The 14816-nt window shown below is 53.7% G+C and overlaps 4 protein-coding genes across 4 annotated transcripts; 2 read left to right on the plus strand and 2 right to left on the minus strand.

Annotated features, from left to right (window-relative positions):
- CTHT_0014950 (putative cis-trans protein) lies at positions 1–770 on the plus strand (the record flags this gene model as incomplete). Its single annotated transcript, XM_006691942.1, has 3 exons — positions 1–33; positions 209–422; positions 514–770. 3 exons carry the CDS (start codon positions 1–3, stop codon positions 768–770), a joined length of 504 nt encoding a protein of 167 aa, XP_006692005.1.
- Positions 771–1212: 442 nt separating this feature from the next.
- Positions 1213–2528, minus strand: CTHT_0014960 (uncharacterized protein; the record flags this gene model as incomplete). Its single annotated transcript, XM_006691943.1, has 2 exons — positions 1213–2379; positions 2448–2528. 2 exons carry the CDS (start codon positions 2526–2528, stop codon positions 1213–1215), a joined length of 1248 nt encoding a protein of 415 aa, XP_006692006.1.
- A 1706-nt stretch (positions 2529–4234) lies between these two features.
- On the plus strand, positions 4235–5572 carry CTHT_0014970 (N-acetyltransferase-like protein; the record flags this gene model as incomplete). Its single annotated transcript, XM_006691944.1, has 1 exon — positions 4235–5572. One exon carries the CDS (start codon positions 4235–4237, stop codon positions 5570–5572), a length of 1338 nt encoding a protein of 445 aa, XP_006692007.1.
- A 1461-nt stretch (positions 5573–7033) lies between these two features.
- Positions 7034–8851, minus strand: CTHT_0014980 (uncharacterized protein; the record flags this gene model as incomplete). Its single annotated transcript, XM_006691945.1, has 3 exons — positions 7034–8500; positions 8576–8655; positions 8755–8851. The coding sequence occupies 3 exons, from the start codon at positions 8849–8851 to the stop codon at positions 7034–7036; spliced, it is 1644 nt and encodes a 547-aa protein (XP_006692008.1).
- Positions 8852–14816: the final 5965 nt, after the last annotated feature.

Here is a 14816-nt window from a genome sequence, read left to right on the forward strand (position 1 = left end):
ATGGCTACTGACGTTGCCCTTGAGACTACAATGGTATGTTGATTACGTTACTTGAATGATCATTGATATCAGAAAAGTACCCATAATTTTAGAGTCCACTCCTTCTCCTCCCCATTATCACACCGTTCACTCAACCCTCATCCTCTCTCTCCTCACCTAAACTCTTATCCCGCGCTCCCTACTTACACAACTACTAACATTTCCTTAGGGAACCATCATCCTAGAACTCTACAACCAACATGCACCGCGCACATGTGAGAACTTCAAGACTCTGGCAGCTCGCGGCTACTACGACGGGACCATATTCCACCGAGTAATCAAAGACTTCATGGTGCAGGGCGGCGACCCAACAGGGACAGGCCGTGGCGGGCGCAGCATTTATGGCGACACGTTTGAGGATGAGATTCACCCTGGGTTGAGGCGTACGTTTTTTTTTATTCTCGCTTCTCTTTATTTGTTTACCGATTGTTGGCACAGAAGGGAAGTTTAGGCTGACGTTGTAATATGAGATAGACACGGGAGCGGGCATTCTCAGCATGGCCAATGCCGGACCCAACACCAATGGCAGCCAGTTCTTCCTTACGTTAGCACCGACGCCGTGGCTGGATGGAAAGCATACCATTTTCGGGCGGGTGAAGAAGGGTATCCGGGTGTTGCAGCGTATGGGACTGGTGCCAACAGATGCTGATGACAGGCCTAAGACGGAGATCAAGATCATAAGGGCTTACGTTGTGGGTGAGGGCGAGGAAGACGACAAGCAGTTGGTTTAATTCAAGAGAGATGTAATATATGGGAAAGAAAGGGATATGATGTATATCAATTGTTGACGTTCCAAAGTCTTCGCCAGAGGGCGTGATATGCTGCCCCATGGGCTATGTACATACAGGACAGCAGCAAGCATGCCTATACCTCAAGTATCCACGAAGAGAAATCATCCAGAGCCAACCCGAAAGGAAGCCTCCATCATACAGGCCCCTGTATACAACGATCCCGCCGGTCTCTCCGTGATGCCAGTGACACCCCCAACGCCGTTCCGCCTACCGTAGCCGAGTCATAGTTTTGGTTCCCTCAGCAAACCAGAGACACATGTCTTTCGTGGAGTTCTTAAATCCCATAAACGCCGCCCAGACCTAGACCGATGCAGAAACCAATTCATGCACGTACGAGCCTAAACGCAATTTGCACGGAAGAAAAGTTTGAAACTACTCAAGCTCAGCGAAGAGGAGACGACAAGGTGCCAGAAGACTCGCTCTCGTCCTTCTCCTTTTTGATTTTCTTAGCGGCCGCGGCGGCTGCCGTCGGCGGGGGCAGAGACGGTTTTGCGGGACCAAGTTTAATCTTCTTCGCAGGGGAAGCGCTCTTAGAAGTACCTGAAGAGGGGTTGATGGTCTTCTTAGGGGCGACCTGAACGGTCGAAGGGTCAGGCTTGGCCACGACAGAGTCGGCGGTAGCTGGCTCATCGGGCTTCTGCTCAACAGAGAGACCGGAGCTGGTCTTAGGCTTATTATCCTTGCTCTTGACAGAAATGGAGCCGGGGGTGCCGGCAGGACTCTTGTTGGTCTTGATGATAACCTTCTTGTTGATAACCTTGACCTTCTTTTTGGGCTTAGACGAATCCTCCTCATCGCCATCATCATTGTCCATATCGTCTGCATCGCGCTTGCGGGGACTAGCCGCACGGCTGCTCGGCAGCGGGGTGCCCTTCTGACTTCCGGGGGGAGTGTTATCGTTCTGACTACCCACATTGCTGCCATTGCTAATCTTTTGGGCAGCAGCCCGGCTAGCGGTCCGGCCGCTGTTGCCGATGCAGGCGCCCATGTGATTGTTCAAGCGAGTAACAAGAATGCAACGCTTGCATTTGGAGCAGGTAGCGCTGGGGAAGCTGAGAACGTTGGGAGGGCGGTCCTTGGCGCTGACGTCGGCAGTGATAGGCGAGTTGGGATCGTTCGGGTCGGGTTTCTGCTTCTTCTTGCCGCGTCCCGGACCGGGGGCAACCCAAGTCTGGCCGTAGATATCATAGCCGGGCTTCTCGATGTACGGGTGTCTCTTGCAGTATATGACGCCGGGATCGGGCTTGCGCGCACCTTTGCCATCGGTCGGGTAGAGAAGGCGCGGAAGATGGCAGCGTGGACAAAGGATCTCTTTGGTCGTCTTAAGGGGATTGCCCTTGAGGGTAACCTTGCCGTCCTTGTAGACAGCAGCCTCGGTTTCGACCTCGACATCTGGCTTGGTATCGGTTGCGCCGTCGACGGAGTTCTGAGCAAGCTTCTCAACCTTGATCGCAGCCGTGTTCGCACGGGCGATTTTCTCGTCGCGATGAACCTTCAGCAGCAGATCATGAAGAATGTTGTACAGTAGGTCATCAAGAACGGCATGAGCCTGCAAGGGTCAGTTCCTGCTAGCTTTCTGGCGTAAGCGACAGCAAAAGTCTAGAGCAGCAATCTTACGAGTCTCTCCTTAGGACTCTCGTCAGAGGGAGCGACGATGACGCCGCACTTGCCCGTCTCGGGAGCGTTTTCTGACGCCATTGTCTGCGCAAGACAGTAACAGAAACGGGTTGGTCAGAAAAGAAGTGGAGTGAAGCGGACAGGTCGCAAGCATGAAGCAGTAACGTCGCCCAAAAGAGGATGGTTGGTGGATGCTTCAGCGAAACTGGGGATTGGGCAGTCGGTCGACAGATCACAGGGTTTGCTTGGTTCAGGAACTAGGGCTGATGACTGTTGAATCAAAGAAAAAGATAAAGGGGGAATTAGAAGAGAGCACAGATGGTAGAAGGCGACTATGCGTGATGGGTTGGTGAGTATTGTGTAAATGCTGGTCTGGGGCAAAGTCAGCACACAACGCAGGCGACTGGCTATTGGCGCTGCCGCCCGATGACCAGAATGCTGATGGTCGTCAGATGCGAAGTGCCCAAATGGAAGTCCGAATGGCGACAACAATAGTTGGGAGAGCGTTCGCAGAATGCAAATATACAATAGGTTGCGCAGAATAGCAGCTCTGGCAATTGCCTACGATGCTCTCAAATTGAGGTGAACGCTGTCTCAACCGCCTGAATAGCGAAGCCACGGCTCAGGTTTGGGGGAATCTGGGGGCGTGGAGAGCGGCGTTGCAACTTTCACCAATTCAATTGCGGCCCATTGACGGATTGACGGACAGTGGATCCACCATGAAGCATCAGGGGACTTGCTACACTGACCGCCTTCCAGTTTGGCACTGGCCATGTCAAAAGGTCCAATCGAGCTCCTCAGTTCAAGGTCGAAAATAGCAGAAATAATGGTATAATGACATCGCATAGAAGGAAAAATCAATTACTTCGATCAGCCCACTTTGGAGCATCCATTCACTTCTTGTGATGCTCAGAAAGAATCGTGGTTGCATAGCCAGATCGGACAAGCTGGATCGAGTAAATTCTGCCGGATCAAAAAGGGCGGTGGGAGTAGTCGGGCATCAACAGCCAAGACAACCAATCAGGTCTTCCAGGGCTCGGACCCGCATCGCAACGCCTGCTTTGCACTGAATCTTTCGGGATTTGGGTCTGTCGATTGATGCCGCTTCAGGCCCTTTGTAAATACTTGAATTCCTATGATAGGCCAAGAAACTGGAGGATGGTGTAATTCTAAAATATTTGAGAATTTGCAGATTACCAAGCATGATCAATAAGTGCTCTGGAAGGAAGCTTCGTGGCGATTGCCCATGTGGGTGTCAGGCATCCTGCACAACATTGGTGTCGAGCCTCGTGCTCTCGAGCCTCCAACGGCACTGACCAACCGGCGCGTCGCCGTTCGCGGAACAGTCGCGGTTCGCTTGGACATGTCCGTGGAAGGCTCATAGCTGTAGACCGTGGCCCCTGGACAATGGAGGGATGGTGGGGCAGGCCAACAGCTTTTACCGACCCCAACCCTGATACCAGCAGGGGCCTCAGGGGCTGATATCGCCAACTTTGGCCAGCAACCCACGGGCTGGCAACAAGTGAACGACTCGGGGACAAAGGCGTCAAGGACGCGGCCAAGGGCATAAGAAAAAGTGCTTCTTCTATTGCGCCGGGCGATCGCGCCTTTTAATCCCCCCAACTTTAACCGGAACCCTTGAACACCTACTTGCGACGACCGCGGTCGGACCTATCGTTCATGTGGTAACCCGCCGAACCCACGACTCCCGCCAGCACACCTCGCTCTACAACTTACCCGTAACTAAGATACCTACCTTCAAAAACGTTGCAGTCCCTTCAGACACAATGTCTGCCTCCCGCCAGGCCTCCATCAAGTCCTTCTTTCAGCCGCGTGGCCTGCCCACGCACAACACAACATTCTCATCCAAAACCCCTCCCACAGACCGCGCGACTCAAACCACCACACCGCCGCCTGTCCCTCCTCCCGCGCCTGCCCCTCCCTCTCACCAACCTGCCGCACCCGAGCCCATAACCATCTCGGTGCGCTTACCCCCAGGAGGCGTCCCCAATCTTCCATCGCCGCCATCCCTCCCCTCTGGCGCAAGCATCGTACCCCTCGCGCAAGAACACATCCCCGCGTTGCGACGCATCAACTCCCTGCTCCTGCCCGTCGCCTACCCCGACTCCTTCTACCACAAGGCCCTGGACCCGCTTGCATCAGGCCTCTTCTCGCGCGCAATTCTCTGGCAAGACACCAATGCCGACCCGCCTAAGGTGGTCGGCGGTCTGATCTGCCGGCTGGAGCCGAACCCCTTTCTGAGTGTGACTGGCGAGCCGACACCCGTGCAGTTGCCTGCTGACCAGCCGCAGCGTGCGCCACAGGCGCCGAAGGATACCCCGTTTCATGCGATTTATATCCAGAGTTTGGCTTTGTTGTCGCCGTACCGGTCGCTTGGGCTTGCAGCGGCCGCATTGGATCATATCATTGCCACTGCGGCGGTGCTGCCCGCGGCTGGGTCGAATATTGATGCAAGGACGATTTATGCCCATGTGTGGACAGAAAATGAGGAGGGATTGAAGTGGTATGAGTCGAGGGGTTTTGTGAAAGAGGGGGGCGAGCCAGTAAAGGGGTACTATTTCAAACTGAGGCCGGACACAGCATGGATTGTGAGACGGCACATTGGCGAGAGCGCGAAGCTGAATGATGTTGTGTCGCAACCTCAGCCTCAGCCACAACAACAACTTCAACAACAACCGGCAGTAGATATCGCCCCAACCGCAACATCAGTGCTCGCCGCAGCGGTCAACCTCCCCCCGATCACCTCGACCCCACCACCACCATCAACGGGCTCCAAACTTCCCACAAGCAACACCTCTACACTCGCCAGCCGACCCCCTCCACCGCTGCGCTCAACTTCCTCCTCAACCTCCTCAGCAACATCTCTCTCCTACCAAAACACTCGCCCGCCAACCGAATGGAACGATATCCCTCCTGACATGGTCGCTGGCCCTCCCATTGCCGCAAGAGGAAGACGAGTTACTGCTGCTGCTGCGTCAGATCCAGCGGCAAATGGGTGTTCGGGCACAGGGTCTGGGGCGAGCTCAAGGAGTGCTAGTGCCGCTGCGGGGACGGGGAAGAAGAGGAAGGGCCGGGACTATCCTACTGCGGCGTTTGGGAATTAAATGCCTGCCTACCTAGTCGATTCCCTATGCTAAGAGGAGAGAATGGAAGTGGCGGCGTTTGTTTGGCTAGATGGAGCTTGTGAGTAATGTACGGGAAGCATACATGCCATCTGAGAGGACAGGACAAGAAAGAAATTGATGAAGCGCTGTAGGGAAGTAATCTAGAACGCTTGGGGTGCTGTCTAGTTAGGGTACCTAACTTAGACCGGGATTTCTGGCTGGCCTTGGGATGGATGGATGGGTTGGTTTGAACTATGTACCTCACAGTAGGACAACAGCATACCATAAACTTGCATACCTTAAGCTAATAATAAATTTGGGTCGTTACCCGACATCCGCACAACCTCACGACAACAAGTTGAAAGCATGTGCAAGTTTCCCCATGAGGCCAATGATGCCATAACCTTCGCCTGTCGGGAAGGGTCGATGAACGTTTGACAACTGCTTCCTGGATGAAACCAACGGGCCGAATCCCTCCCCAACAACCCCCCCCCCAAACACTCCTGGCTCAACGGTCTACTCTACCAAGGTCACCTCACCTTTCTACACCGGCCAGCTAGGAGGGCCGATCTCTCGAACACACTCCTCACATACGCATCTGCATGGCATAGGGGGAACCAGCGATAGTAGAAGACGCACAAAGCGACCTGATTAAGTCACTGCCTAAGGTACGTTAATGACGTACGTGCTACCTAATCTCGCCGGCTGAAAGAGAAATCTCCTAACCAGCCCTATCATTCTACCATAACATAGGCCAAGCCGCAGAAAAAAAGCTGTTACGCCTGACCCTGTGTTGGCTCTCGAAAGACGACGATAGCTCGTGATCAAGCGAAAGCCATCATCATCCCATTCCATCCTGTGCCTTGCTATTTCTTTTCTCTCCTGACCGAACAGAGAGAAAAGGGAAAACTCAATAATCCCACTGTTCCTTCTATCGACTACCCAGTAGTAGTGAAGATGACAGCCGATTGAGCAAGGAAAAGAAAACTATGAAAGGGGCAGTGGGCAACATGAAGCCGTGACTATATCGGCTTCAGAACAGACCACAAAAGTGACTGTTGGGCAGAGATCCTCCCTTCACTATAAGATTCCCTTCCCTTTCGTAAGTGGCGAACGGCCAGAACAGAACATGCCACCCGACCGATCATTTATTCCGTAATTCATTCCAAACCGACCATGTCCGCCCGTTGTTTCGTAAACCGCACGAGAAAAAAAATGCCTACGGTAGAAAAACAAGGCGATGTCGAAGAAGGAAAAAAAAAGTAAAGTCATGGAAAAGCACACATGGAAGTCAAAAACTCCTGTCCTCGAACCGGTGACCGCTCCGGGTTTTCTCGAGGAAGTAAGGTTGCTGCGATCTCACATAATATTGCAGCAGCGACGCATCTTGCGCTGAAACCAATTGCCCTGGTCAATGGGGAACGGCCAAGGAGCAGGCTCGCGATTCATCATCAACGAGTTCTACTCGTCGGTGGTGGTCTCTGCCTTCTCCGAGTCCTCCCGCTTGATGGTGAACATCGGGATATCCTTGCTTCTAGCTTCGGAACGCAGCTCCTCGATGAACTGGGAGTTGGTCTTTTTGCCGGTAGCAGCAGTAGCAGCCGCCGACTTGCTCTCCATGCCGGCCGCGATGAGCGCGATCAAGGCGGCGCCGACACCCGAGCCATCCTTGGCGATGCCAATGCGGATGCGCTTGGCGCCCTCCTCGCCAATGCCCTCGACAGCGCGCAGAGCTTCGAAGATCATGTCGCGGAAGTAGGGGTAATGCTCTACTAGGCTTCCGTCGACACCAATGTCAATGGGCTCATCTTTGTAGGCCGGGTCAGACAGTTTGCCGGAGTGGAGAACGATGGCAGCGATGGCGACAGCCGAGAGACGAGCGGCACGACGACCAATGGCGTTGGCGATAGCCTTAAAGGCCTGGGCATCCTCAAGTGAGGGAGCGTAGATTTGAAGAACAGTCTCAAGCTCCTGCCGCAGGATCGAGAGCTCAGGGGTGTTGTCAGCAGCAGCAACTGACATGATCGAAGTATCGAGACCCCACTGGCGATAGATGCCGGAGTTTTGAGCAATAGTGGTGGTCGAATGCCAGTCATTAGAGTTCGAGTTCTCATCGCGGAAGAGGGAGATCTTGGGATCCTTAATCAGGTCGACAAGAACCAAGCGAAGAATCTCGCCGAGGAACATGCCAGAGACTCGCTTCTCGTACATTTGGACGCCGGGGTTAACACTACTCTTGTCGAGGGCATCATCCCACTTAGTGTTAGGCAGCACGTTGAGCTGGTTATCGAACGAGCCCCACTCGGTGTTGATGACCATCTCGCCAGTTGAGTTATCATACTCCCCAGCCAAGGGCTTCTTCAGCTTGGACAACTTCTCGACGTAAGCGCCATTGGTGCCGGTGCCGAAGATGGCACCCAAGATGGCACCGGTCTTGCCGGGGGATGTGTACGAGCGCGCCATGAGCGTGCCGACAGTGTCGTTGACCAAGGCAGCCACCTTGACGGGCAGATGCAGTTTGTCGATCTCCTCCTGCAGCAGGGCGCACACATCCTTGCCAATAGCGTCGGGAACGTCGAAGCCCTTGGTCCAGCGGATCAAGTAGCCTTTGTTGATACCAATCTGCTGAACGGGGAAGCTGAAAGTGAAACCCATGCGGAAGACATGCTCATCCTTGTAACCATCAGGGGAGCTGGAGGTCATGCGACGGCGGCTATGCTGCTCGAAGTGATCTCCATGGTGCTGCTGAAGAAAGTGCTTGATCTCCCGGGCCAGAAACGCAAAGAGGTCGCTGGCCTTCTTGGCCACCATGAGCTCCTTGGGAATGGCCACCTTGCTATAAGCGAGGTTGAAGGTGCTGTCACCATTAAGCTTGATCGAGCAGACACGGAAATTGGTACCGCCAAGGTCAACAGCCATATACAGGCCCTGTCATGTGAACACGACCAGTCAGTTGATCGAGTCGTGGGGGTGACAGAGGCATCGCGCGACTATCAAACCAACCTTTTCAGTGCCATTGGGCACGGCCGTAACGTAGGTGGGAATCTGGCTCAGGCTTGTTCCATCCTTCTCCAGGCCCTCCTCTAGAAAGCAAGTCGCGACGGTTAGAAAACGCCCTTTATGGTCGCAGGAAAGTTGGTTGATATGAGGGAATGGCAGGCAAACACGGAAGAAATACGTACCCATCTGGCGGATGAATTCCTTGACGCCCTGGTTGACCTGCTCGTCCGTAAAGTCGAACTGAGCGACAACAGACTTCGTCTCGGCCTCGAGTGACATGGTGAGCGGTTTCGACACAGGCGCACTCGTGGGAAATGGCGACGGGTTTTCGCAGACGCGAAGAATGTTATCAGTGCTCGCGGCCGGAGAGTGCGAGGCGCGTTGGCGATGGGAAAATTGAGAGAGTTCGGACAGACGTGGAAAACGTGGAGAGCGTGTAAAGGAGATGCGCGAGTAGTTGAGGAAATCGGAGCGAAAGTTGGTGGTCGGAAAGAAGAATTGGGCGAGCTGAAGTAGGGTTTCGCGTAGATTTAGCAAGCTAGTCCCTACGTTTTCTGAAAGAAGTCCGGAGTATTGTAATTGGGGTGCGAGGGGGTGTTGTTGGTGGGGGGTGTGGAAGTTGTGGAGCTTATGGAGGGGCAATAGACCAGCTAGGGCGATTGCGGGGCACCAAAGTCCCTGTCTCTGGGGACGGCACGCAAAGAGCTGCCGGGCTCACTTCTCCACGCCCTGGGACCCTCCGCTCGAAAAGCCAAAGTCTATACCCTTGGATTCCATCCGCGACAGGAAAGCCATGACAGAGCCAAAAAAAAAAGTTCTAAGCCACACAGGTTACAGGCACTTACGATGGTGACTACAATAACAGCTGCAGAGCAGAGACACAGGATGGTGCTCAATGAAGGCGAGAAACAACCCCAGTGGCGGCGCAAAGAGAGTGATGATTTTTTTCTCGCTGTCTCCGGGCTCTCAGCGGCACCCTGCGAGGAGCCGGGGGCAACGCGCCAAGAGGCGCCTTTTAGCTTTTGGGATGACGTTTTGGCGGCTGCTGAGGAAGGCTCCCGGACGCGGTCTGTCGTCGCTTGATCGAGCTTCTCGCGATGGTGGGGTCCTGCGTAGTCACTCCGGTGGCGCCCTGGCGCTGGCAGCTTTCCCACGCCCTGGACAGCTTAGAAGCTCTGGCCGTTCTGCGGCTTCTGCCCGAGCGGCCGCCGCCGCTCGCAGCCAAGAGTGGGGCAACCTGCAACTGCGTCTGCTCGGCAGCCTGCTAGCCCTGAGGAAACGGCCCGGATTGGGATGCCAATGATCCAATAGAGTCGCTCTCCAACACCAGCTTCTGAATCGCTCTGGGGTCGCTTGGGAACGTTCTAGGGTCGATGTGCAAGCCTGCCGATGCGGCCTCGGAGCTGCTGACCCCCCTCTTCAAAATTAGCGCTCTATGCCCTTATCAGACTTCCAGGTCGTGTGAACGGTGCGTGACTGCGCGCCGAAGGGTCGATGCGAGCTCCGGAGAATGTTGCCGTAGTTGTGCTAGAACGGTGATGGAATGCTCGAGCCAGCAGATTCGATAGGGGTTAGTTCGGTGGCTGCGTGATGAACTGCGAATTCATCCAAGTGCCGCCGCTGTGAATATGGTCGTCGAAGCTGTCAAGCGTCAATGGGCCATCGATGGAGTCAATGGTCAGAGAAACCGGCGGTGTCTAGCGTTGCGCACCAGCATTCCATGTCATGGATCCAGGGGGCAAGTTGGGGGTTCCAGGCTCGGATCTGGCGGCTCTCAGCAGATAGGAATTGGGGTTCAGCTTCTCTTCAAGCAATTTTTGAGTCTTGGAAATCTCTGGATACTCGTGTGTACTCTTCCTGGCTGAACGCACCTTCCACCTTATTACCGGGGTCTCATACCCCTGCAGCAAACTTTTGCTATGGCCCTTTTCGTGTCCCCTTCTCTTCCTCGCCAGGAATTAACCAAGGGAGATCACGATGCACAAGGCCGCAGATGGGAGCCGGAACGTAGCACACGGGGCCGAAGCCGTGCTTCTGAACAACCTGCAAGAGACACGAGTGACGTTGCCCTCGCCAAGTGTACTTCCCAAGGTTCAATCTTCGCAGATTGATTGCGCAAGATACCGTGGTGTCTTGGCTGCCCAGAAACCTCGAAAGAACTGGGCTCCCGCCTTTTCTATGGATGTAACAAGCCTCACCCGCCAGCAGGAGACGCAGAGCGGCCGGTGAGTTTCTGTTGAAAAAAGACACTTGTAAGCTTCAATGAGCAGAAAGTTCATTTGGGGCTTCGCGTCACGAGCACCACGTGTCGTCAAGTTATGTCCACGAACCTAGTACGAATTTGGATGTGGGGTTTGGGGGGAATTGGGGTTCACCGTCGCTGCCCGCGGGGGTCCATCGCGGGGTTCTCACCTCGGATGCGGCCGAGGTCAGATACCGGCACCAAGGAACACTATATGTAGCTAACTCTTAAGCTTCGCTGGCCGTCCAAAAGCTATGAGCTCTGGGCTATGCTAGTGGTCACCCTGCAATAATATCGATGCAAATAAGTTACCTGGAAGAGCATGTTACCGTCGGCTTGGCAATATCTCCAAGTATCCGAGGTCTGAGGAGAGAGAGCAGACACTTGTTGATCAAGCTAAACATCCAACAACCGGTTGCCTTTACCCCAGACAATGATTCAAGATTGAATTTGATTAGCGTAGTCACCGGAGCTATTGGGGCTAGACAGATGAATCTGCGAGTTTTTCTAGCTTGCTGCTACGATTCTGTAGCAGCTCCAAGAATGCTTGGATGTAGGATGACCGAATGGGAAGGAAGAGGGATAGAGAGTTGAGAAAAGTCCCTTGATTGGAGATTTGAAAGCATTTAGGTCGTATGCTGAGCCACTTTGAACATTGGAGGACCATAACGTTCAGTCCTTGAACTGATCCACTTCGAGAGCTCGTTGAAAGATAGTGTTGTAAAGGTTTAGCTGACTTTGACAAACCAAAGTACGCGGTCTGTATCAAGTTAGCTCTGCATTGAGAACTATTAGAAAGCTCTCCAACAAGGCTCGTAGAGAATCTCGCACAAACGAGGCGACCCGTTCGCAGGTCCTCAACGGTATTGACAAACTGGCACCCATCCCGAGTTGGCCTATACCAACAGGCTGGTAAGAAAACTACATCCGCACTTTCTTAAGAGCTTGGACAAAGGATATTCGACAACTGGGTTGAGCTAGCTCTGCTAAAGAGATGCTGAACAGAGTCAACTCGAGGCCCAGATCTTCAATTATAGTAAGCTTAATAAAGAGGGAGAGTCGTAATGTGAGAGACGAGAGACATTCCTGGGAAGTGGGAGAATTCCAACAGACCATGAATGGGAGAGATATGGACGTTAAGATGAGCACAGGTTCGGGGAAAATCACCGGGTAGCAACATCACCGAGCTAAAACGGCGACGTTCGCGGCATGGAGCCCGGGACTTCGGCAGCGGGACTTCGGCAGCGGGACTTCGGCAGCGGAGGGTCAAGCGCATGGGGTGCACGGATGAGCTGAAAACCCCGTCAATTGAAGATCGGGGTGTGCAGCTGGCGGATCCGTATCGTCACACTCATCGCCGCCAATCTGTCGATCGCGCCCAACAGGCTCGGGTTATGAGCAACCCGCCGTCCTCGCTGGCGGATAGAATAGGACCCGCGAGTTTCCGCACCGGGCACTAAAGGGCAAAAACCCGTGATACGACACGTGAACCCAGATACTTGGTGACTGCAACTGGAAACCATAAGAAGATAAAATACACCATGTGGAAGGTCAACGGCAAATCACAATGTCACTGGTTCTATATGCATTCCTCGAATCGCTCAAACATTGGGAAGATTCTGTTGGTCCCAATACCACAACATTCTCTTTCGAAGGCAATTAATATTTACATCCTCGATTTTTTGGTAACCTGCAGACAGCAGATAGAAGCATTATACACAATATTTCACATCAAGAGAGAAGTAAAATTGGACGAAATTGCATTATTAGATAATGCCTACGGTATGAGGGGTCGAGGTTCCATAACAACGGACATCATGAACCTTGGACTCGTGGGGGTTGACGACATAACGCGGAGGAAATTTGCCATAGGATCAAAGCTCGAGACAGCCAATCAGACGTGCAGAATAGTATGCATTTTGATTGGTGGAGCCCAGCGGCTAAACTCAGCGCCTCAGGTCTCAGCCACAGACCAGCAGCAGAACGGCCAGAAAGTCCTACGAGAGGTCCTACGGAAGCGCCAACGGCAGCATCCCGTCCTACTGGCCTGTTTCGGCATAGGTCAGGCGCCTGGCGTAAGTGCCCAAGAGAACTGCATTCCGCTGTTTTGAATGGGACCCGGAAGGATCGTTAGTAAGAAAAGCGGGCTGCCACTGGGGATACCGGCGCTGAGGTGTTTGGTTCAGAGAGAAAAATCAACACAAAACTCGGAAGTTGCCATTTAAGTACAAAGCTCCTCCGGTGGCCTGCGTTGCGAGCACATGAATCCTTCATCTCGAGGGGTCCGTTTGTGGAAGCAAAATCAAAGTTTGTTGGGACAGATAAGTAAGCCAGAGAAACGGAGCGTAAGATGATTCCACCGCGGCAGCGGTTCGTTTGTGTCACCCAGCTCCCCGGCTCTGGCCCCTGCAGGCTGCAAGAAACCCCTCCATCTACATCATTTCCCCCAGCCCAGACAGTCAAGTGCCTGACTTTCAAGTATTTTGAGTCGGGTCATCATTTGAAAACATAGGAAGCTACATGAATTCAGTTGTAGAAGCTAGCAGTCCTGAAAAACTTGTTTGGGATGTGGTAGGCTGTTGGATTCGGCTAGTCCAGAGAAGCTCAAGTCCCTGCATGTCAGAAGCTTGGGAGGCTGGACTCAGTCCAGCGTGCCGAGTGGATCCACAGTTTAAACGATGTGGAGGTGCTAATACAGAGCAAGCGTGTGGCGATGATTCTGGTGCTCCAAGTTAAGCACCGCCCAACCCTTGAGGATGGCGTGAATTGCATCGAGTCTTAGACCTCATGATGTACGTATCAAGGGCCTTATTAGAACTAGATACCATTATGGCCGGGTGGTATCGGATTCTGTGTTTTGTGGGTTGATGGTGTATCTCAATGGCTCACCAGGTTAAACATGTGCTGATGTGCTGCTATCGCGGATCGTGTTAGCATTACTGTGTAAGAAACGTCTGAACTTGTAGTGGCACAGGATACTTAGCGCAGCAGAGCAATATTGTATCTGCGCCAGCCGTTGCGGAAAGGTTAGAAATTCTTAGACCCTGGCTGGGACCATAACCAATTTCAACAACGTGGTTCCATTCCCCTCCCCCGCGTCTGCTAAACGTTATCCAAAACGAGCGGCTCAGCCTTATAACCCCCCCTTACAAGCTTGGCCATTCCAGGGTCGGGTTAGCATGCGGGAACGTGCCGGCTGCAGATACCACACACATACAAAAAAAACGGAGCATCATTGCGAGCGCCATTCCCGCGCTGACCGTGACCGTTGACCGCTCCAGATTTCAAATTCAGAGATCGCATCGCCATCAACAAGCATTGCAAGCATCAACCTAGACAGCACCGGCAGAGCCGAGTCCATTCATAATTTAAGTTCAGACAGTTCAGACGAGCCGGCTCGGAAGCAGACCGTAGGCGGCCCAGCCCAGCCCAGCCCAGTCTTGGCTTTGGACGCAGCCAGGCAAGGTGGGATTTGAGCCCCTCTCCCCGCCGCCAGCCGCAGCACAAGACGCAGCATGAGCTGGAGGAATCCACTAGATCATCAGGGACCTTCCGCTCGCCAGTCAGCAGTCTCGTCGTCCAGTCAAATCGAGGCAACCTCACCTCTTCTGTGCCTTCCTGCCAGCAACCGTTTGTCCTAGTGTCTTCTCTTTGCGCTCACCTTCCTGGCCACCCGGCAACCCTGCACCGTCTGCGGTGTCTCCCTCCAACTGCTTGAATTCACGTCCCATCGACACTCGAACCCAGCTCTCCCTCGTTGCGTTCTCCATCGACAGAGATCTCTAGTGCTCATCACTGCCCTGCGTCCCCACTGCAATCGCGCCTGACGCTGCTTGGAGCTGACCTGAGTCGGACGTCTGCCCAGAGTCTGGGCACGTAGCCTTGTCTGTCGCTGTCGCAACAAGCACCCAATCCTCCCCCCGTTCCCGTTCTCCGATTTTCCAGCCTTAGTTCCGTCAACCAGTCGCAGACTCGCAGTCTTGCGGCCATACCTTGTCAGCA

The sequence above is a fragment of the Thermochaetoides thermophila genome (genome assembly GCF_000221225.1).
Source record: "Thermochaetoides thermophila DSM 1495 unplaced genomic scaffold scf7180000011814, whole genome shotgun sequence".
NCBI classification, from domain to species: Eukaryota; Fungi; Ascomycota; class Sordariomycetes; order Sordariales; family Chaetomiaceae; genus Thermochaetoides; species Thermochaetoides thermophila.